This window comes from Squalius cephalus (assembly GCF_949319135.1).
Source record: "Squalius cephalus genome assembly, chromosome: 8".
In the NCBI taxonomy this organism is placed as follows: Eukaryota; Metazoa; Chordata; class Actinopteri; order Cypriniformes; family Leuciscidae; genus Squalius; species Squalius cephalus.
This window is the reverse complement of record NC_137129.1, coordinates 13384929-13410035: the sequence shown is the minus strand read 5'-3', so window position 1 is coordinate 13410035 and position 25107 is coordinate 13384929. Positions and strand designations below refer to the sequence as shown.

The 25107-nt window shown below is 35.4% G+C and overlaps 2 protein-coding genes and 1 long non-coding RNA gene across 9 annotated transcripts; 1 reads left to right on the top strand and 2 right to left on the bottom strand.

Moving 5' to 3' along the window:
* Position 1: 1 nt before the first annotated feature.
* On the bottom strand, positions 2-6407 carry LOC307163430 (sialidase-1-like). Its single transcript, XM_079879455.1, has 6 exons — positions 6155-6407; positions 5318-5507; positions 4949-5211; positions 4533-4715; positions 1896-2115; positions 2-1810 (listed from the first exon to the last, which is right to left on the bottom strand). Exons 1-6 carry the CDS (start codon positions 6227-6229, stop codon positions 1590-1592), a joined length of 1152 nt encoding a protein of 383 aa, XP_079735581.1. The 5' UTR covers positions 6230-6407; the 3' UTR covers positions 2-1589.
* Positions 6408-6518: 111 nt separating this feature from the next.
* Positions 6519-21812, top strand: tmem268 (transmembrane protein 268). Of its 7 annotated transcripts, none has more exons than XM_079879458.1 (12): positions 6519-6595; positions 8266-8419; positions 10218-10272; positions 10555-10644; positions 11442-11577; positions 12992-13086; positions 13185-13292; positions 14949-15107; positions 15244-15354; positions 18319-18408; positions 18929-19141; positions 20129-21812. In XM_079879458.1, exons 5-12 carry the CDS (start codon positions 11466-11468, stop codon positions 20291-20293), a joined length of 1053 nt encoding a protein of 350 aa, XP_079735584.1. In that variant the 5' UTR covers positions 6519-6595; positions 8266-8419; positions 10218-10272; positions 10555-10644; positions 11442-11465; the 3' UTR covers positions 20294-21812. The 7 variants fall into 7 exon arrangements, with proteins under 7 accessions (XP_079735584.1, XP_079735587.1, XP_079735585.1 ...); XM_079879461.1 differs by having other exon boundaries at positions 6540-6595; positions 11445-11577; positions 20129-21806; XM_079879459.1 differs by lacking the exon at positions 8266-8419 and having other exon boundaries at positions 6571-6595.
* On the bottom strand, positions 13453-19030 carry LOC307163437. The gene is made up of 3 exons (XR_013822075.1): positions 18956-19030; positions 17776-18459; positions 13453-16059 (listed from the first exon to the last, which is right to left on the bottom strand). It is a non-coding gene; the product is annotated as an uncharacterized lncRNA (long non-coding RNA).
* Positions 21813-25107: the final 3295 nt, after the last annotated feature.

Here is a 25107-nt window from a genome sequence, read left to right as displayed (position 1 = left end):
TAACAGACCTGTTTACTTTCCTGAGAGACATGACATTTTACAACGACAGATGCAGCCCTCACTTGAATAACTTATCTTGGACACCATCATATGCTTAAACAATGTCAAGTATGGAAAATATTGGCAAATTTAACAATATCCTTATTTTGCAGATTTAGGCCTAAGTAAACATTGGACCTTTTCGTTAGCTACAAATAGGACCCGCTTAAAATTAAGGAAATTATTATTATTAATCCATGACATCGTGGCCGTGACAGAAAATATGAGCATATGCTTTATACTGCTAGTCAAAATAAATGTTACTGTAGGCTATTTTTAATAAATGTGGCGTTGGTGAGCATAAAAGAAATCTTACAGATTTGAAACTTTTGAATGGTAATTAAATACCTGTGTATTTTTCTCGTGTAACACACACACACACACACACACACACATATAATGTTGCTATCTTAAAACATAATGGCAGGCAAAGCTGTATTCTTATGTATTTATGATGAGAATTAAAGTTAAACAATGAGTTGCTGTATCAAAATAGAAACATTTATTGAACAATGAAAGATGTCCCTGTGCAATTCAGCAAATCAAGTGAAAAGTCAAATGTTTTAATATCAAATGTAAAACAGCAAAAGCCTTTTGGGTGACTTTCAACATGTAATATTTCGCTTACATTAGGATGTTACCAAAATAAATGTCTGTCATTTAAAAATACAACTGGAGAAACACCTAAAGGTAATTAAAATCAAATCACATTTCTGTATTAAAAGGTACACTAAGTAACTTTTGGCGCTCAAGCAGATTAATAAACAAAACTGCATGTATCTTGTTGAACAACATTGTAGCCGGAGCTACTTCTCTCTTTTTATGTATATGATGAGTCACGCAGGTACTGGGCTACTTGTCGGTTGTCGTGTCGCCTGGTCTAAAAAGCTCAGAATTGAAACCCTTACTGTAGGAGTACTGCAGGGATTCAGTATAAAACAAAAGCACAGTTTGGAATTTGGATTCACGATGTACTTGCCCATTATATGAATATTGAACAAAAAGTTACACAGTGTACCTTTAAAACATTATTTCAAGACTTGCAAATCAATCAGTGTTGAATCACAGTTACAGTAGAAAACAACCATTTTAAGATTGTTGTAGCTTCATGAAGATTCACTCCAGTCACATTATTGTAAACCCCATTTAAAACAAATCTTGAAAAGAAGACATAAAAGGATTGGCACGATAAACATCACCTGAGTGGTTTAAAAACCTTCAAATAGTCTATTAATAGTCTATAGAAAGATTTGTGCATTGGAGTAAGACTAAGTAAGTACTGGAGTAAAATTACCAGTAGGTAATAGTTTTTTTTATACTATTACATTACTGTCAGCTATATATGAATCTTACAATGAAACAGGATGTCTTGATTCTTTTTGAGTGGAATTCATATCAAAGCAGTGAATAGTACAGACCAGCCGTAATCCCAAATGTGATGCAGAGAAATGTAAAAATTATTTTGCACCAGGCTGATATCTTGATTTTCTCAAAAAAGTCATTTTCATTTTAAAAGTCCTAAATATCCCTTTTCTTTCTTCACCTGTATACTATTTTCCTCCATATAGATGAATTTTGGCAAAAGAGATGGTCTCCCAGTAATCTTTATGGCCCTTTTCATAAACGACGAAGATGTATTTGTTGTCCTCTGGAGAATCACCCTTGAATGACGTCATAGTCGAATAACCGCTTGGCCCAGCCCAGATCTGGACTGCCTCCTTTTCCCACGACTTCCCATCAGTGAAAGACCAGCGAAGAGTTAGATTGACCCCTGTGCAAAAAAACAGAAATTACGGTTCCGTAAAGATTTAACTTCGATATTTCTAAGTAAAACTTTGTGAACTGCTCTTCCTCACTGTGCTGAGAGTTGGAAGGGTTGGTGAAGTACATCACTCCTTGTTTCTGCAAGGCACCGGCTGCAACGACGGGGTCAATCAGCGTTTTGTCAAATACCAGCTCCTCCACAGGCAGAGACTCGCCTCCGTCCAAACTCCGCACTATTATTCGACAGCGGCAGTGGTAGTTGTTCTGGTTGCGTACATTGATGACTATGCTTCCGTCCTCTAGTTCCACTGGCTATTAAGGCAGACGTAAGGGAGGGGAATGTGTCAAGTCAAATGAAAAGTCAAGTAGTGCAGCTGTTTAATATCAAGCCTACACTGTAAAAAATGTGTGTAAGTTTTACAGAAAAAAGAATAGAGTACAGTACAGTAAAAACCTGTTAGTTGGTTAACTGGAAAAAATGTAAATGGTTTAACATTGCATTATATCATCGCTGTCGGGCAGTAACCTTGTACGTCCAAATCCACTACTTTTCAGGAAATGGAAAAAAAAAACCTGTATTTTTTAAAAACAATTAAACACGGTGTTGTCAAGGTTGATATTGTGGCTGTATATATGGTCCGACACTTGCACGTGTAATTACATTATTAACATTTGACCAAAATCAAGCTCAAGTGGAGTTCAGCGAATGTTGGATATATGCATTCTGTTCCTCATTATAACGTCTCATCTAAAACAGTGAGTGCATCGCATTACGTTTTCATCAACTTACAGGTTTATTGTAGCTATGTGGACGCTTTTTTGTTGAAAAACAGTAAAATGACACTCCTCGAAGTCCCTGACACTGTAAAAGATACATGAATATTGACCATGTTTTATGGTCAGGCCACATATGATGAACTCTGATTCATTATGTGGCTTTTTTATAATGCCACCTATATTATTATGGTGTTTACCAGTACATTTTAAGTTAAAAAGCAGATTTTGGTCCTTCTGTGTTGGTATATTAAAGGTGCAGTCCGCAGTTTTTCCTCTTTGTCGCCATCTCTGTTCGAAATCTGCAATTGCAGTCATTCGCGGAATTATCAACTTTACGTGCGTTGTGCCTCGGCATGGCACAGCGTGGATGAATCTGATGTTTTGAGGAGAATGAGCATTTAACTGATTAAATGAAGCAAGAGGAAATTGTTTATTTACAATGAAATATTCACAGCGAAAGACAAACCACATGACAACTAGCAATGAAAGTACCACTGGTGAATCTTTGTATAGTCTATGACTGCATTTTCTAGATAAACAAAATGTATCCACACTGCAACAACGCAAACATTCATATGTGACCAATGGCACAAAACACCTACAGTGCACAGTAGAGGGGTGTCTTACAGAAAGTGAACGATGGGCCTGTCCAAATTCTCACACTTGTGGTCTTTGCACTTGACTACTTGTCTACTTATATGACGTATTTTCTGTATTTGGCTCAAGTGTTCAAGTAGGTGTGAACACCAAGAGTTTGTGTAGAACTTTTTATTAACCGATGGGACACACTTATACAGTAGTTGTAAAAATGCACACTTATACAGTAGTTGTAAAAAAAGTGTTTCCAGAGCTTTATTATGATTTTCAATACTTTGCATTTTAAAATTAACTTCTAGATGTAGTGTAGTCTAATGTAGTTTCTAAATGTTCAGTAGTTCCTATGCAACAGATGACACAATGTAGACAGTAGTAGGCTAATAGTGGTGCTAATTAAGTGATCAAAAGCAGTTGCAAATGCTGTAAAAAAAAAAAAAAAAAAAAAAAAAAAAAACATTAATTAATTTAACTACCCAATTATGTAATATCTAATTATTTTAACTTACAGTGGAATGTTTTCCTCGTCATCTCGCGATTTCGGGGCACGTGAGTTCCTGAACATGATGCACGATGGGATACACTTCGCCTCAAATACTGGTCCGAAGCGATATTCAGGAAAGTGTGGGTTTAGTGTGCAGGGCACTGAGCTTTGGTATTTTAAGGCCTGAGAGAGTCTTGAGCACTTACTTCCTGTTTCATGCATGTGCTCTTAAGTGGCCAAGACCGCAAGTGTAGGTATTTGGACTGGCCCAATATTAGTAGTCAGTCTCACTTTTTATAGCAGCGGTTCTGAACCAGGGGGCCTAAGGAAACTTCCAAGGGGCCTTAAGATGACGTAAAAATGTTTAAAATAAGACAAAATGAGCATTGTAATAGGCTAAATCAACTAAAAATCAAGATATTTCTTTAATTTACCTCCCTCAACAACCGTCTTAAAAAACCTGGAATAAAATTATAAAAATCCATGGGCATAATGAATATAAATTTTTCCAGTTGTGCCAAGCTGTAAATATTTAATGGGGTAGAAATTATAAGTACAGCATTTTTTTTTTTTTTTAATCCTTCTGCTTAAATCCTTATCCAGTAAATCACAAACAACTGGAAAAGTTTTGTTGAAAAAATATTTTTGTGGACAATGGGTGGCCTTGGAGTCAAAAAGCTTAAGAACCACTGACTCTTAGGGCTTCAATGGCTCAAAAAGAGTCTGACATTCTCCATTTCTTAACATGCTAGCGAAGAAATTACTCAACAACATTCAAATGGTCAGATTCAATTAAATACTCTAATTATCATATAGTAACACTTCAGTCATATATATTTATACAGTGTATTGAGATAAAGTAGTGTAATATTACCTGACACTCATCTGGGTTGAAGTCCAGTTCTTGTTTAGGCTGATTGTAAGGGATGCTCTTCAGAGCAGCTCCATTTTTCCAGGATTTACCATGATCATCACTCAGGATACAGAAGACCCCATCACCAGCAATGGAACCGTGGCCACACACCACCAAACGGCCCACATTGGGTGGATAACGTTTCTGTGAACACAGGCATGTGATGAACTAAAAGCATATAAACTGCTCTTGGGCAGAAAAAAACATGGAAAAAGGTCACGTGAGCTTATTCGTTCTCCTTTACAAACCAATGCTTAACTACATATACAATAAAATGTAGTTTTATATAACCCGAGAAGTCATAACAGCATCATAAACAACAGGAAGTCTTAAAGTCATGTGAAGGAGGAACAGAAAGCAGACAGCGCTAACCACACCTGTATTCCAAAGCCAGGCCCTGCAGCAAAGCTCTTCACCCCCAGCTCAATGGACAGGTTTCGTGGGGCGCTCCAGGTGAACCCGTCATCCAGGCTCTGCACCATCATGGTGCTGGAGGGGTTGCAATAGTAAAGGTGAAAACACAGAGAATAGATGAGTATCACAGCACCAGTCTCCTCATCCACAACCACAGAACCAAGACTCAGCCCATCTGCTAGAGAACCATCATCCACAATGAATGAGGTGGGAGACCAGGTGGCACCTGAGAAATACAAGAAAGAGATTAGGTTAAAATCTAAAGCAATAGCCATTTATGACTCAATTTATGAAGCATTTCAGGAGTGAGCCAGTGAAAGTGGATGATCCACCTCTGTCTGTGGAACGTCTCATCGCGATGAACTTCGCCCCGATGTCACTGGAAGACATTTTCCTGGCCTCAGTGAACGTCAGCAGACTACCACGTACTGTGAAGGTTAGCAGAGGGATCCTGTAAGTGTTGACCTGACCGGCTCCACCGCCGACCCATAGCAACTGCTCCTCATATATCAGTGGGTTAATCTGTGGGAAGCATGTAGAATTACAAAAATAAAACAAAGGGATGAAGAAATCAGTTAAAAACTGATCTTTAAACAATCACATTTTTAACAATCACATGACAAACCAATAAGTTTGGAGTCAACATGTTATCTTGTTGTTTATCAAGGCCCTTAATCTTATAGAAATAATAGTTACTGAAAATTTTCAGTAACTATTATTTCTATAAGATTAACAAATAAAATAAATAAATAGAAAATAAATAAAGCCCCTAAAAATGAACTACTTTACAAGTTCGTTCATAGTATCTCTGTAAAGATGTGCACGCAAACAAATTAACTTAATTTGGTTGAATGAGTCGATGTATATATGTGGCTGACTGTTTTGGGATGTAAAATAATTTTTACATAGATTTTGACTGGGATTAAGATACAAAAATAAAGGAAAGATTTACTAGATCTTTATGAAAAATGTAAATATGTTTCATGAGTTCTTAACTAGCACAACAGGACAGTGCAAAATTGAAAACACTAATTTTACAGGCATGCACCACTACAACATAAATCTTAAATTATACTTCAGTCTGTATATTAATGTTATAGTCGAACAACAGCCTGTACAGAACAAGACACTACTATCATGTGACAGTCATGTAACGTTACAGTACTTACCTGAGACTTATCCGCTAGCGCACAGGAAAGCACTGCTATCCCAAGTACAATCCCAAATTGTCGAATACAATCCATTGAAACGATCAAGGCAGCGACAAGTGCAGATAGCACATGAAGAGAAGAGGCAATTTCTTGATTAAGGTATTTATTTATTTTAATAACGCTTGTGAATCCTGAAGTATCGACACATTACAACAACGGACCACTCCAGTACTCACATCCTCAAACAATATTAACCATACAGTCATGTGACTGACACTCAGGGTTGCCAGGTCTGCATAACAAAACCAGTTCAATTGCTAATCAAAATCGCTTCAACCCGCGGCAAAAGTGTAAATGTAGCCGAATTCGGCGTGAAAACCGCGGACTTGGCAACACTCCTACCACTGCGAGACGTCAGAATCACATGCCAGACCTATTTACATAAGGAAAAATAGGACCGTGAGTATATTTTATTTGATTAAATTTGATCATTCAGTGCTATACATGTGTTTGGTTCATTTGGAGCTGAAAACCTATGATTTATTTGTAGTAACAGTTATACTGCAGCCAGGGGCGTAGCCAGGACATTATTTCTGGGGGGGCCAGCTTGGGCCAGTCTTTTATTTGGGGTGGCACTTGATTGTCAAAAACTACTATTTTAAAACTCACTCAGAGTAGCGGTTTTCCCGCGGCTCGTCAGGCCATAAACAATGGATTGAACTTCCTTATGGACACTAACAATGTCTTATTGATAATCCATGTTATTGGGATGGGTGCTTAGATCAGTGGTTCTCAAACTTTTTACACCAAGTAGACTACCACCTCAGAAAATATTTGGCTCTCCAAGTACCACCATAATGATCAATATTAAAATACAGTAGCGTAGTAGGCCTAACTATTCAGCTACAGTTATGCACAGCTAAAAAAAACAGGCAGTTTTATTTATAATAAGAATATGTATTGTTGTCAGCCACTTTAAACATTGTAACAACACAGTTTTAACATCAACACTGCACTGTGTGCACTGTTACACAGGTAATTTTTTTAAAAATGTATAAAATGTCATCATAATTTCTCACTGTTTTGTAGCGTTTGCTGCTGCTGCCTTCACCGGCGCTTTCAAAGTTGCCGCTGTTGTGTTGTTAGCAGCACTAGTGCTTGGTTCACTCTCATCCTCTTCAGTTCTTGTATTTGAAACATTCTCCTCCTGATCCAAACTTTTCTTGCCAGATTGAAGCCACAATAGCAGTTTTGAACTTTTCATAATTTAATAATCCACCTAACATTCATTTATATTTAACCTTTTCACACACTTAGTTAAGTTAAAAAAAAAATCAGCTGCTCCCAAGCGTAAGCTTTTCAAGGCGACCGTTATAGATCGTATCACTTTGTTTCCATGGTGACGTGTCGTCACACGACCACAACCACTCAATACATACTGATGTAAATATACAAAATATTCACAAATTTGTTAGCTAAAGCATTGAATCGCCTTTATAATGATCACGTTAGTTGGGAAAAAAAAGCACAGTTTGAATTTAGCAGTTGATCACGTTCTACTCACACCGGTGAGATCGAAATTCAGTGTTTCCTCTGCGTAGGGACCTTAACATGAGACGGGGATTTTTTAGTGCAAATGACAGAAAGACACAATATGAATTGTCATTTTTAGGCGATAATTTATTTATGTAAACCATGGCATTTTAAGTGCAATATTCAATTTATTTTTCATAATTGTCTTTTTGTTTGTTTGCTGAGTGAGTTTTCAAATCTGCGTCACTCATCGGCGAAAGGTGGAAATAGAGTGTTTTAGTCTGTTATAAACAAAGCATGCACACCTACAAATAAACGCCGACACAAAGTATGACGCTCTCTTCTATACTCACTCTAACGGTATAATTATGTATCTTCCCCTGTGGCTCAGTGGTGAAATCTAAGCTTTTTAGCGCCAGAGACCCGTGTTCGAATCCCGGCTCTGGCGGCAGATGAGCTTTCTTACGTACAGAAAGCGAATCCGCCCCTCGCGCCCTCCTGTTCACTCGGCGGGGGTCGAGTATTTATTTCTGAGTATTTATTTAAACTCAGGAGGGTTTTTTTCTTTAAATTAAATTTATTTTCCCCCTCCTCAGACTGGGGGTGGGGCCGTGAGTTTGGGGGGGCCGGCAGGGGGGCCGAGCCTTGGCCAGTGGTGGCCGTGGCCCCCCCTGGCCACCACGTAGCTCCGCCCCTGACTGCAGCAGCAGAGAGACCACGTCCGTTGACCATTACAGGATGAAACTTGGGGTAGGATGTTGATTGGCTGTATATACAATTATGATTTGCGTTATATAATAAATGGGTATACGATGTTGAGTAAAAAGTAGCCGACATCTTGACCTGTGTTAAACTTAACATCATGACAAAAACAGTTGTATTCTACCAATTTATGTGTGAGATATCAGAGGTCCTTGGGACTGTTTAAAGAACACATTGCTTTTAAATAATTTAAATAAATAAATACATTTTATAATGTCTCCCAGAATATTACTTCTACATAAACAAAAAATCCATTTAATTATAAAGGATTTCTAATAGGAATATTATATTATAGCCTATTTGTATTTATCTATTTATCACCTGTACATTGTTTGTTGTGCTACAAATTTTAATCACGTTTAATATATTATAGAATAATTATTTCATAACCATTAATATTACACACATAGATGTAAACTCATGTACATTAGTACACCTGATTTGCTGTGCAAATTTAGATGCAATTTTTAACTAAGCCTGTTGATGGCATTAGTGTGCTGCCAACTTTTATTTCCAAGTACAACCATTATAGATTTACATGTTTCCTAAGATGTTTGAGATAGATTTTGTATTTATTGCAATTTCTTTGGATTTTTGACTATTTTTAGGGATTTATTTCCAATTTTATTAAGTTATGAACTGAAATGGTGATCTGGGGAAAGTTGTCACACATTTTACTCCATTGAATATATCCCAGGGAAGTTTATTTTCTACCCTTAAAGGTATAGTGGAGGATCTTTCCGAAGTTTAGATAAGACCCACCCTCTCCACTTTTTTAATAAGTTTGATTGATTCACCAGAATGATTGACAATTAGGAGGACCAATAGTATAGGTGATCCGCCCGGAAGTAAAAAATCCTCCACTATACCTTTAAATTACTGGCTGAAATAAATAAATGAATAAGTAAATAAATAACTGAATTGTAATAGCCCCCCTAATGGTGTAGTGTGGTATTTTTACACAACATGGGGTAAGTTGTCACAAAAGTAAAAAATAGTGTTCACTTAAACAGTTATTACAAAAATATGATAATGTGCTAATTTTGCACAGTTCTGAACCAGGTGTATGAAACCATATAAAACCACTGCTAGAGAACATTGCCAATGGAACTTTGACTCAAAACCTGTTTTGTTTGTTTTCTACAAACTCAATGACCAGCACCAGTTTTGGCAACAGTAAATACATGTGAAAACCACAACATCATTATAGCATGTGTCTTTATTTCCTGGGCTCACTCTTATTCAAGCACAAGCGCACACATTTCAGCATCGGTCTGTGAAATTGTGCGTACATTCCTGCAGTCATGTGTTCAGACTGAGCTGAGTCACAAGCTGAGAGAAAAAGAAATGACAGAAAATAGAGAGATAGAGGAAGAGCACAAGGGGGAGGGTTTAAAATCAGTTTTGCATTCATAAAGAGGAAGAAACACTCACAGAGAGTGAAAGAGAAAGAGAGCGGTTAAAAGACTACAAGAGGAGCCTGATGGAAATATTAGGAAAAAGAACAAATTTATATGAAGAGCTAAATAAATGAGTTAAAAACAGTGGGAGGAGCCTAATAAGAAAAAAGAACAAAGGTTGAGGCAACAGCAGGCGTGACTGAGAAGAAATAGAGGCATACACAATGAAGAGATGGACTTGCTGTCACATGCACACTGTTCTTCAGCAGTAAAACGTGTTTGCTTTATTAGATAAGGAGCAAGGGTGAGTGAGAATGAGATGGAGGGATCATTTTCAGGGTAATCTCCAGCTGTATAATATCTGTTTATCTTTGCGTTTTCTTCAGCTTGTAGGAGTCAGCTACAGTGGAGTCAGCTGTGAACGCTGTTGTGTGTTTACAGGTTTGTTGAAATTGCTGTAAAACCATCTTGATTTGTGTTCCCTAAGTCACAATGGTAAAACATTAACAGCTCTCTGAAGCAGTATCTCTTTAATGTAGGCTATGCAAAGGTTAATGCACATTGATGCATATTGTGTACATGCATAAAGACACTTCACTTTCAATAACTTAAAAGGACATGTAGAATTTTGTGAAACTGGTTAAGAAATGCTATCCGTTTTCTTTAACGTTGAGAAACCCTAACATCTTCTTTACTTTCTTGTATACGAAACTCTAAAAACAGAAGTCGACGGCAAGATTGGAGTTTCCTGTTCTTAAACAGGCAGTGCACTGTGCTAAAAGCATCGACTGAAACAAGCTGCCCTGACTAAAGGTTTGTCATCACCCTCTTTGTCATTTTTTGGCTTTTTATGAAGTTTGAACACTCCTTTTGAGTCTCCTTTCTGAGTGCAAGATCTCATTTGAATGACATAAACTATTTAGAATTATGAAACTACTGAATACGTTTAGATAACAGTAAGCATAATGTAGCTTTTCTTATGTTACATTTCACGTTACCTTCATAAACATTCTTAGTTTGTGGTGCTTGTGGAGGCAAGCATCACTATTATTACTGCAGATACTAAGAGTTACTTTACTGTGAATAAAACTCCCAAAGATATCGTGGCCGTGAAACAAAGTCGGTACGGCATAAAAATTCACCTTATCTATTTAAGATCTTATTGTGAGCAGTTCAGCCATGCACAAGTTTAAGTTCAATTTGACTGCAATTGTTTCATCAAAATGTCATAGCTGGACCTTACAGTGAAACCGACAGACATCTCTCTGGTGACATAAGCAGGTCTTAAGTTCCTTAAGCGTTCATTTTAAATAGTTGGTCAAATGATACTTTTATACATTCTAAAATTGATGGTTCTTTGAAGAAACTTTAACATCCATGAAAGCTTTCCATTTCACAAAAGGTTCTTTATATTGCAAAAAAAATCTTCATATTATTAAAATGTTCTTCACACTAAGTTATTTTAAGAACTGTTCACTGAAAGGTTCTTTGAGGAACCAAAAGTGGTTCTTTTGTAGCATCTCTGAAAACCCGTCCCCTTTTGGAACCTTTATTTTTAAGATTCGGGTGCTGTGAGAAAGTGTTAATATTTTGGTGCACGGGTTTTCCAGCAGGTTCTGACAGTGACCGTCACCATGGAGGAGAGGGAGCGGCAGTGTAATGAAGAGGAAAGAAGTGATGTTCAATCCCCCACAGGACAGTCAGCCATGGCAGGAGAGCGAAGCAGAACATCCGCATGGAGGAACGGTACATATTGCCCTGTTTCTCTCTCTGCCTGTCCTCTTTCAGTATTAATAAAAAACAGCTAACTCAAATCATCAAACAGTGTGACTGCAGTGTGATTTTTACCACATGGTTTATTGCCCTGAAGGACACAATGGTGAGATGATTGGGTAACACTTTATTTTGCTAATCCCTTTTGAACATTCTAATGACTATAAGTAACTTTGCAACTACATGTCAACTTATTCTAACCATAACCCAACCAGTCTATTAATACTCTACTAATGCTCTAATGAGAGTTAGGTGCAGAGGTGGACAGTTACGAAGTACATTTACTTCAGTAGTGTACTTAAGTACACTTTTTGAGTATCTGTACTTTACTTGAGTATTATTTTTATAATTTTATAATTCATTTATTATTATAACTGGTGGGTGTATTCACTAGGTTGCTTCAGAGGCATAAGGTACTGTAAGTATTACATACAACAATGCAACAATAATAAAGAAATGCATTGGCATTTACTTTTTACTTTTGATACTTAAAGGTGCACTGTTTCATTTTTAGCGGCATATAGTGGTGAGGTTGCAAATTGCAACCAACAGAAGTTACGGTGGCCGACAGGAAAATATGTAGTCGTCTGAGACAGCAGCCAGTTAAGCAATGAGGTTTCTTTACAAAGATAAATTAAGAAATTAGGTTTACTTAATTATTCAGTAAATCAATGTTATTTCATTGTGTCAGTGTTTTGTTCGCTGACTTTAGCTAGCTTCTTTGCACGAAGAACAACATAACGAAACGCGTTTGTCCGTTTAGGGCCACTGTAGAAACATGTCGGTGCATTTCAATGTAAGGGGACACGCGGTGTATGAAGTCTTTATACACCACTGAAAACATAGTTGTATATGATTATTATGTATATGATATACATAATTATGAACATTATGTATATGATATTGCATTTCTGTCAACAGATCCTCCTAAATATTACACAATGCACCTTTAATTACTTTTAAAAATGAGTACTTCTGTACTTTTACTGAAGTAAAAATCGGTCTTTACAACTTTTACTTGTAACAGAGTAATATTTGACCAGTAGTGTACTTTCACTCAAGTAAGGAACTTTGTCCACCTCTGTGTTGGTGCAATGTTACTTATAGTCAACAGAATGTGTACTTGGGACAATCAAAATAAAATGAAACCAATGCCTGTAATGCTCAAATGACTCATGACATATCATACTGTAGATGTTTCTGTAAGACCACAGGAATTAGAAATATGTTTTCATCCTTTAAATAGGCATTACTTTTATTTTCAATTCTTAATAGGTCATTTAAATCCAGTGCAAATTCTCCCTGACAAAAAGAGACACTGGAGTATTAAAGACTGGATTTCAGATTTAAACTGTTTAATTGACCTCACTGGATGCCTTTCTGTCAGGTCAGTGTGTGGCATCTGTGTCCACTTCCTCTTGGTTGACTCCCACGTTTGACTTTTCACACTGCAGGACTCTTTTGGAAACCAATGGCTTTCAGGTTAGTACACTTCCAGCATGGTAAAAAAATAAAATAATTAAATGCATTTCTAAATGAACTTATTTCTATGTTGTATTTTGATGTTAAATCTATTCCAGATTCCAGCAGAAGATTTTGAGGGTCCACTTCATTTAGCGCTAGACCATCCATCCGTCAAACGATACCTGCTTTTCAACTCAAATATTTTTAATTTCATCCTGGCACCAGTAAGAAATCCCTGTCTAAATCACTGCAGTTCACACACATTCCACCACTGAGCAAAGTCAACAGGACAATATGGGTAAAACTCACAGAACCTGTTAAGTACAGGCCCGGTTCATATTTCACTCCAAAATCAAAAGAAAAACAGTGTGTTACACTTTATTTTAAGGTGTCTGTGTTACAGTGTAATTATGCATTTAAGTACTGAGTAATAATAATGTACTCACTAGGGTTAGGGTTTGAGGTTGCACTTTATTTTACAATATGTACTTACAGTGTACTTACTGGGTAATACAGGGGTGAAGGTTAGGTTTAAGGGTAGGTTCAATGTTAGTTATTACCTAATTATTGCTATTACTATAATAAGTAACAGGGGAACAGGACTTATAGTATGGTGAACAGGACTTATAATAAAGTGCTACTGGGTTTGATTTAGGGTTAGTTATGCATAATTTATAGTTAGCCCATTACTACAGTAACTAGCCTACACTGTAAAATAGTGTTACCAAACAATGTTATTAGAAATCATATTTTTCTTAAAGAAATGAAGATATATTAAATAAACTACATTTAAATAGTACATTTAAATAGCAATCTGTAAATGTTTCTTGAATTGTAAAGCATCATCACTGCAGTATTGTATTGTCGCACCAAGAACATAAAGCGTCCACACCAACATATGTTACTGTTCTGTTTTTATAAGCGTGCTGCAGTTTTGTCATTTGGATTCTGATTGGCTATCAATAGCCGCTTTTCCATCGTCGGGCAGAACGGAATGTCAAGGAACGGTTCCAGTTGTGTTTCCACTTGAGCCTGGCACGGCATGGCACGATTGCAAACCGTTCTCGGCCCGGAATTCTCTGCACGGTTGTCTTGACGATTCAGAATTGGTAACTTGACTGTTGCCTGGCTACCAGTTTCTCTGCAACTCTCTAAGTGCACTATTTCTACGACATAAACCACAAATTAATAATTAAATTAATATATCTGATCATCCTCCATAACGCGGTCGCTATACATCTCATATCGTCTGTAAACTCTTGCGTTACCAATGCAACGACTGACGCTTTTGTATTACATTCCAAAGAGAAACGTTCAGCCTGACGGTGGAAAAGCGGCTAATGTTTTTATCGTTCACAGTTATAGATGTGATGTGGACTTCCCTAAGATTAGAATGAATATTGAAACTTTATCGCAATACAGTAGTTTTAGTTATTTATTGTCCTATGTGTGAATAGGCCTTTACAGTATTTCCTTTACTGTAATACATAATTACTGTTTTCTAATAATATCAATCTAAGAATCATCAATGAAAATTAAAGTAGCCTAATAATTACTAAAAAAGCAAAATGTCCAGATTCTTTATCGTAATGGAAAATAAGATTAGATTTCTTTAAGCAAACTTACATTTCTTATATTTTTGTGTCTTTTATTTGTATTTTTTGGATGAAATGTTACTTGGATATGTCGTCATGAGAGCCCACCTAAACCTAAAAATAGTACATTTTGGATTCATAAATCATGTTCTTCACAAGCTTATCATTTACCTGATCACCTGTTTTCCACAATTACAAATCAGCAAAGAGATGAAATAACCAGGCAGGAATTTAGGAAACTTAAAGGAAATACAGGACTGTTTTGCTGTTATGTGTGTGTTGCAGTTGCTGTATCTGGTGCTGTGGTGTGCTGTGTACTCAACCCTTCACATGTACCTTGAAGGCAGCACAGCAAACTTCTGGGTACTCTGTCTGTGTGTCAGTCTGTTGTCCATAATCCTCACCGGCGCCATCATCTTCATCTTCCACTACAGCAACAAAGAGGTGGGCAGTCACATGACAGATCAGGGTCTGATGACATCACTCTCTCTTACTTGTTAGGTCTAATTCAGTCTTTTTTGAGAATAAACCTGTATTCCTTTTTAATGCATATTAACAGGTGTTTGTGTATCTGTTGCAGATCAACATGAACACAGATGTGCGTTTGGTGGGGGTTAATGAGCACATGGTCAGGAACGGGCTGCTGTTGGGAGTGGCCGACTGGGTGCATAAATGCAGAGGAAAACTACAGGTAATGGATAATCAGTTCCTCTTACCGTCCACAATAAAACTTTAATTGTCTCCCAACTCAAAAAGTCAAAGTTTAAAGACAATTCTGATGATTATTCTGACAAGACTTGTAGGCAGCATGAGCCTATACAGTAAACACGCATTATATTAAGAACAGGAGCAGTGTTGATTGTGCAGTGTACTTTGTACACGTTGTGTGCTGTGTGGCAGCATGGGAAATTTAAAGCATTAAACGGAAGTTGTGACCTTCTTGCTTATTGTGACACAGTGTGAAACGGCTTCTCTGTGAAATTGGATCATTGGATCCTTGGTTTGCTATCGATGTGATGTTGTGTGATTGACAGGTTGTCCCACCCTCATGCCAGTAAACACATCATCAGAGAAGAGTTTTTGCTGTAAGTGGGAGGGGAAGTTATTTTGATTAAAGATTACAAGCGCAAATTAATAACAAAAAAAAATAAGGATGTGCGTGAATTTATTAAAAAATACTGCAATATTTCACAAAAAAAAACAAGAATGGTCAGTTTTGATTTCGTGGTGACATTAAAGAGTTCATCAATTTTACTCATCAGAAAAATTCATCATTTACTCACCGCATGTTGTTCCTGTATGTCTTTCTTTCTTTTGCAGAATGTTTTTTTTTCTTTTTTTTTCATAGACTGGAAGTCAATGGTGACCAAAACACTTTTCGGCATTTACCAGCATTCTTGAAAAATTGGTAACACTTTAGAATACTGTATCTTACTTACTGCATAACTAATAATTAATTATTGAAGAACTAATAGGTAATTATTCATTAACTACTTCTTCACTACTGTTAACTACTAAGGAAGATGTGTTAACTAATCAGTATGTAATATATTTTTATGATTGTGTTAAGTAACAGTTAGTTAATCAATAAATAATGAATTCTGTCATAACTCTTGAAGAACTACTACTAATTATCTACTAATTAAGGTTCAAGAAAAATAACTAAGAAGTAACTACTAATGAACAGTCATACAAAACTAACCTCAGATTAGTTTTTATATTTTATATACAGTACTGTGTGTGTCTGTTTTCCTCAGCATAGAATGCCATTGAGTAAATTCATGTTTGAGGCAATGACTGAGGGAAACTGAAAATATAGCGAACTTATTAGTAATTCATAAATAATTATCAAATAATTCTGCAGGAATTACTTAGAACCTGGAACAGTATTCTAAAGTGAGAATATAGGGAAATTAATTGATAATTAACAAATAATTATTAGATAATTCTTCAGGAATTACTTGGAACCTGGAACAGTATTCTAAAGTGAGAATATAGGGAACTCATTAGTAATTAATAAATAATTATCAAATAATTATCCAGGAATTAGGCTACTTATAACCTGAAACAGTATTCTAAAGTGAACATATAAGGAAATTAATTGATAATTAACAAATAATTATTAGATATTTCTTCAGGAATTACTTGGAACCTGGAACAGTATTCTAAAGTGAAAATATAGGGAACACATTAGTAATTAATAAATAATTATCAAATAATTATCCAGGAATTAGGCTACTTATAACCTGAAACAGTATTCTAAAGTGAACATATAAGGAAATGAATTGGTAATTAACAAATAATTATTAGATAATTCTTCAGGAATTACTTGGAACCTGGAACAGTATTCTAAAGTGAGAATATAGGGAACTCATTAGTAATTAATACAGAATTACCACATACTTCTGACTCAAATCAAACTTACTGTAAAAAACACATTATTAACGGTATTATATAAACCTTTGTAAAATAGATAAGTTATCATACATTATGATACATTTTGCTAATTAAATAAAAAGTTTGCTTATTTGCAGATCAATATATAGCCTAGTAAATGCCTGCACTTATCTTTCTTATTAGTGCTGAAGAATGACTAAAACTGGCTAGAAAATAAAATAAAAAACATTGATCAGTGCGTTTTACTTTTCAAGTAATTACCTTTGTATATTTACTAAGGTAATTTTGAAAATGAATAGGCCAATAGTTTATCATTTTACTGGAGTAATATTTTATTGGGTTATCTGTACTTTTACTCAAGTACTTGATTTGTGTACTTCATCCACCACTCCACTGCTAAAATAAAACGGTTTATTGTAGTAACCACTGTGTATGACTGTTCATTAGTAGTTACTTCTTAGTTATTTTTCTTGCACATTAATTAATAGATAATTAATAATAGTTCTTCAAGAGTTATGACATAATTCATTAGTTATTGATTAACTAACTGAAACTTAACACAATCATACAATTATATTACATACTAATTAGTTAACACATCTTCCTTAGTAGTTAACAGTAGTGACTTAAGTGTTAATAAATAATTATCTATTAGTTCCTCAATAATTCCTTATTAGTTATGCAGTAAGTAAGATACAGTATTCTAAAGTGTTACCGAAAAATCTTTTGTGTTCCACAGAACAAGGAAATTCATACAAGTTTGGAATGACATGAGCATATAAATGATGACAGAATTTTCATTTTTGAATGAACTAAACCTTTATAATACAATATTAAGAATCAACTCCACAACTACCAGCATCCTTTGCTCTTGATCTTCTCGCACTAGTTTTTGTTTGGAAGTAAAAAAAATAAAAAAAATAAATTCACTTCAAATGAACACTTCCATTATGTTTTGACCAAAATTATGTAAATGCATATTACATTGTTATTACAATGTTTGAATTTATAAGCATGATTTTCTCTGGCAGAAACTGGTTATTAATAGTTAACTTTTTACTGGTATGAGAGTGAAATAGAGAAGCTGTACTATTTAATCAGATAAAATAAAAATGTTTAATCAGATAACTGAATACCTTCCTGGGTTGCATCTTTATCTTGTTTACTTCCTTCTGTAGACTATGTGATGGAACTGATAAGGTTTAATGAACAAACTTGTTTAACTGCTGCTTTGCTTGATCCTTCTTTCTTCCTCCAGCTCTTCTGTGTATACTGGGACTTGTCCCCGTGTCTGAATTGTCTGGTGGAAGTACTGGATGACATGAGTTTTGTCAGGGATCAAGTACAGGTTGGCTTGCTTTTGGTCATTGATTTGTTATTATGTTGATGCATCTTGGTCCTACAGAAAGAAAAAAAAAAGTTTTGTAATTCAAATATAATGGTAGATCAAACAATTGTAGAGTAAAGATTAAATTGAAATGCTGCAGGATACATATTCACACTGTAAAAATGATATGATCAATAAGTAATAAAAACATATGTTTTTACATTGCTTTAACTCATCAAAACAAGTTAAGCAATTTTCAACTGTTTTTTATAAGTTATACAAGATTACAAGACACAAGTCAGTTGAAATGACTTAATCATCCAAGTTTATTGTACTTCAACAGTTTATGGTTTGTTTAGTCTAACTCTGATAGGAACAAGGGAATTATGAGAGAACAGTGTTATTATAGAACTAAAACTATTAAAACATTTTTGTAACTAGACACTAAATAAATGTTACCCAAAATAAGATATACAATTTGTAAACATATTTTATTTGATAAAATAAGTGAATCTCACAAAGTTCCCATTTTACCCTGCAGAACAAACTCAAGAAAAGAATGTCCCACCTAGTTCTAGTGACTGAGGTCACGACCCTGGATCCTGAGGATGGATTACAGGACGAGGAGGTTCCAGAGGAAGAGCGCCCCCTGCTGGTGGAGGGACGAGAGAGAAGTTCATCAACCAGTCAACGGGAGGACTCTAAACTCACAAAACACTTCAGCTTGAAGCCTGACGCCACTCTCTCAAATCAGGTGAAAATAAGTATAATTAATATGAATAATATACTGTATGAATCAGTCACTGTATTCTTACCAGTGGCAGTTTGAGAGGAAATTAGGCAGAAAATGGAAATTGATCAAACCTGCTCAACTCACATTTTTACAATAGAAGATTATAGTATGTTTACCATTTTTAAAATAGATATAGAAGATCATATATTGATAACACTTTACAATAAGGTCTCATTTGTTAACATTAGTTAATGTATTAACTAACATTAACTAACCATAAGCAAAACATTTGTTACGGTATTTATTAATCTTTGATAATATTAGTTAATACAATTCCAGCTGTTCATTGTTTGTTCATGTTAGTTCACAGTGCATTAATTAATGTTAACAAATACAACTTTTGATTTTAATAATGTTTTAGTAAATGCTGAAATTAACATTAACTAAGAGAAATAAATGCTGTAGAAGTGCAATTCATTGTTAGTTTATGTTAACTAAAGTAGTTGTTAACTAATGAAACCTTTGTAAAGTGTTACTCTTATATCTATATATTATGTATCATATGCGTCCATATAAGGAGGCACAATAATCTTTCTAATCACCAACCCAGCAATTGTCAGTTTAGGAAAATGAATGGGACAAATCATGCAGGTCACCTGCAGTTTGAGAGACTCTCTCTTATAATGTATTTGATTATTATTGGTTATTTATAAGAAAATATTCCATCATTTGCATAACCATTTTGGTCAATTTATGCATCATCGGATAAATATAAGACTCCTCTCTCATTCCTGCAGTGATTCAAACTCACCTAAGATATGATTAAAAATACATCCTGATTCATTCTATGCAAATGTATTATTCTCACAAGTAAAAGTGTGGTTAAGTTGCCTTAGTATTAATTAGAATGGTATTATATTTAGAATAAGCTTCTCTTGCCTCCTCTGATGGATCACCATTGAATCTACAACAATTAAAGTAAAAAATATGTGTAATGGTTTTCTTCAGGATATTGCTTACCAGCTCCTGATGACCTACGGTGCACTTTATGTCAGACTGCTAGTCTCAAACAAGCTTCCTGCTCCTTCCCGGCGGCCTTCAGCTGCAGGGAAAAATCATTCCACATCATCTCTGTGTTTGTGTGAGTATGTGGAGTTAAAGGTCCTGCAGTAGATGGAACATGACAATCAAATCTCGCATTAAAAAGTATTAGTCATCTTCTGTGGGATGATTATTTTGCTGTCGATTATGATATAGCCACAGACTGTACTTGCTGCTCTTGAAACTGTTATGATTTCATTGTATTGAAATATATATTTGTTTCCTGACTTATTGTGGGTCTCTATGTGATTCCATATGCTCATCAGGTGTGAAAGGATGAAGTAAGAATGTATTCCTTTCTCTTCCATGTTCAGTTTTTGTATTAACCGGCCAAACTGATAAGGCATCGCACTGGTACAAAATGTTGTACCACATAGTTTTGTATTTTATGTGTATTTTTTACTACTGACTTGTGGTTCTTTATAAGATTCTGATTATCACTGTCACAATCGGATGCAAAGGAACAAGCGATAAAAGTTCATCAACATGGATTTTGGAAAAATTTCGGAAATATTTAATGCGGGGGTCCTGATCACCCTGTCTGGGTTTATTCTGCGATAACAACCAGCTGGATGCACATTATCTCGCTTATTACACAGCTACTTGCCACATAAGTAAATAATTAGACATATGACTTGAAATATTTCATTAGCTCTTTTTAACGCAAAGCTTCCGCGAAGAAGGCAGTTGCTAGCAAGCTATGCGCAAACTATACGAACATTTAAGGGATTCAGTACAGTCATACCACTTATTACACAGTATTTTACCACATCAGTAATTATGGGGATAAGAGATATTGATTTGAGATGAAAATGTTTTAAAATCATACATGTTTATTATCTTCCAATAATCCATTACAGTGTACAAAACAATCGTCGCAAAATGGCAACAGCTGCGTTTGTATGAAACAAGAGAGAGTGAGTCTGTGATACCGGATGACATCATTAAATAACTGTACACAAAATATTTATTTGAGTTTTAATTAATTTTATTAGCTCACCAAACGCAAAACTTTGATGAGGAAGTTCTAGCAAGTGTAAAGCACCGTCTTCAGTTACACGGATGAGCCTGGTTGTTACCAGGGTTACCATAACATACCGCCGGATGGCTCGATTGACCAATCAGAATCAAGTATTCCACAGAACATTAGTTAACTGCATTATTTAACATAAACCAACAATGGAAAAATACTTAATCTCAACTAATGTTAATTTCAACTTTCACTAATACAATATTAAAATAATTAAAATTTAATGGGCCTGAGCTAACATGAATGAACAGTTTTATTTTTTTAACTAACGTTAAAAAATAGTAATAAATACTGTAACAAATGTATTGCTCATTGTTAATGCACTAACTATAATGTTAACTAATGGAATGTTATTGTAAAGTGTTACCATTGTATCAATTGATTGGATAGTGAAAAGTGCCTCTATAAGTAGTTGGACGGGTGGGGCTAGAAATAAGAGGAATTGATGTTGTCAAATCACATAGGAAAGTTATTACATTCTGATAAAAAAAATTACAAATACAAAATTCTTTCTTTTTTTTTCACTAATGGACATGTATTAAAGTAAATAGGGTCAGTTTTGATTTCATGTTTATTTTTATCTGAGATTTGCCAAAACCTGTTTTATATAAATATGTTAAACATGAAATATGCTGTGATTTTGCAGCATTTTCTCTTTCAGTGTAGACAGAGAAATGTCTTGTCACTGAAAACTTGTCATGCCTAGTTAGGGCACTGAGTAAAGTGCAGGTCTTACATAAGTCTCTGGTGAGGGGAGGACAGTGCAGTGAGAGCAGAGAGGAGAGCCGCTGTGGAAGAGATAGGAAATGACAGTAATGGTGTCAACATGAATCAACCAGCGAGTTAGTGAATCTACACTGCACAGCTCAAAGCTTGGCACAAGTACTACATGAGTATGCAATCCTAACCAACAGAGCACAGAGCAGCACTGCACCGTGAGGGACGTGTACATCAGATGTAGTTGTCCAACAGAGGTTGTTAATCAGCCTTGATGGAGCTGTGGAGGTGATTTGTGGGTAAGTACACGGACGCAGTATGGGTGACACAAACACACGCCGTGAGGGTCAGAGAAGAAGAGGCAAAACTGTGTGGCGGAAGACGGCAGGCCTGCGGTGTTAAATGATTACTGAAACGATGGGTATCTTTGGGAGGCTAAACGACCATCTGTGATCCTACCGACACAGTCTGGCCTGCTTCCTTCTAACTTGATTCATCTCTCTTCTCTCCCACCTCTTTCCATTTTGGATGAATCTCATGAAACCCGTCAAGATATGAATCCAGGTCATATTTCACCCCAAAATCAAAAGAAAGCCTATTTTTAGGCAGTGTTATTTTAGTATTATTATTATTTATACTTTAAATTAGTTTTAGTTTTTGTTTTAATTTTAGTTTATTAATTTCATTTTAGTAATTTTGTTATGTACTTTTCTATTTAGGTTTAATGTATTTTTATTTTAGTTTTACTTTTAGTACTTTAACTTAACTTATTTATTTCGGTTAGTTGCTAATGTAACATTTCTAATTTTCGTTTAAGTTTGTCACTTATCTTATCAGCTTTATTTAAATTAATGAAAAATGATTTTTAACTGTTTTAGTTAACAATAACAACACTGTTTTAAAACCATTAATAATAATGATTAAAAAAATGTTTTAGACATAATTAATTAGATAAATGTATTAGCATCTATTTCCATTCGAATATGTAATTCGCTGCGCGTCGGACGGTTCACGCCTCGCCGTCGTCCATTAATACCTGACAATGGACACCTCGAAGGGCATTAACCCGCTTATACCATGGTCACTTGCCAAATAACACATTTTTAAAACATTAGTTTATATTTTAATTAGTTTTACAATCGAAATCTAAAGTTTTTACAAACAATAACTCGGTTTCCCTGGTTACGCCTGACGGTTTATTTACTAGGTGTCCTCTATCACTTTTTAATGGACACCCTGCAGCCAATCAGAATCGAGTATTCACCCAGACCATGGTATAACTAATGAGAATCACCTTTGAGAATAATGGTAAAAACTCAAAATTAAAATTACATAAAAACCTCATTTTGGTCCTAGATTCTCAGCTAACCAATGTTTAACTGTCATAAATATGTCATGTTCAGTGAATCAACTGCAGCTCCAGTAAATAGTTACATATAAAGTTACATGTTTTGATCCAAACATGACAACAACAAGAGCTAGTTTTTTTGTTTGTTTTTTTACATGGAGCGGGTCACCTCATGGGAGCTGCCATTTTGAGATCACATGACCAACCGAATACTACTCCCTTTTTTCCCTGCTATTTCACTAATGGAATAAATTAATCCTGAATAAATTAATCATGGCTGACTGCAAAAAGTACATTTGGCATTGGTAACTGAAAACTTTTGAATTTAAATTGTGCATCCACACCAACAGGTGTCAGTATTAGCCCAGGACGACTGCCATATCGGTCAGTGCTGCATGCAAATACTGAGTAAATGAAGTGAAATATGAGTTGGATATGTTTTCATTTAGCACTTTTCTGATCCCTCTCTTACCCTTTAATTTCTATTATATTATTCTATAATATTTTCTATCCTGTGCAGCCAGGCACAATCATGCTGATGCTTTCTGATAGCTATCTTCACTCCCTCACTTTGATGGCCGAGCATCATATTGAATTTGATCCACAGTATGACAGATGCCCCCCCACAGATTGGGAAGAGCTGCAGCCCCTGGGCAATTATTGTACACCACATCCACAATGGATACAATATGTAAATGAGAGCATTTTATGAGGCACTGGCGCCCTCCTATCAGTTTATCAGTTGTGTGATGTGGAGTTATACTGCAGCTCCAGTGACACAAGGGAAAAAGATTCAGAGATAGAGAGAAAAAACAGGGCAACTATAAATAGCACCTCTGAGACAAAGAGAAAGGCCAAACACGAGAGAGAGAGGGAGAGAAAACGCTACACAATCGATTCTTGCACAACCAGGTATTCCTCTTTAATTCAAATCACTGGATTCATACACTGCAAATCAATGATTGGTCTCATTAAAGAGCAAATCTCACACACAAATAAAAAAAAAAACATGTCTGGGTCACAATTCACACCCATATTCAATGGACTAAAAATATTTTTATTTTTTTTTGCATAAAGAAAATGAAGCATGATTTAAGGAATATTGAGGGGTTTTTTTTGTTTGATTTTTGCATTGCAGCATTATTTTCAATGATAATACAAGTTTTGCCAAAATTCTGAGGAATTCACATTATTTTCAATGGTGATTCTCATTAGATTTGCATCTCGGCCAGAATTTTTTTTTTTACAGTGATGGGGGAAATGTGTAACTGGCATCAAAGTAATGCAAAAAATTATAATTGTCCTAAATAAGCTTCATTTTATTTATGAGAATTATAATATCATATTTCATTCTGTTGACTTGAGGAGAAATATGACCAGGACATGTTTTTGACAGGATTCGTGAGATTCACAGAAGAATAAACCTCTAGAAGCACACAAATACAAGGTTGCGGCTATTTAAGCTTGAGGCTGTTTTGAATAAACCGTCTGCCAAATTTACAAGCTTAGAGAAACGGTGTGCAGTAACTATTGGAAATCAGATTTCTGTGGCCATGTTTATAACAATAAAGCATTAGCTTTATATCACAACAGTGTGAAAAAGCATATTGCTGGTCTAATTATAAACAGGAGCTAGTTTCACATCAACTGTACAGTGTTTGCACAACTTTAAAACACCAAAATAAAATGTTTTGGACAAGCTTGTCTTATTAACAGACAGGATTTCTATTGAAACTATGCTCTCTCTTAGTTAGAAAATGAGGGCCATATTTTTAGACATAGCCCATATAA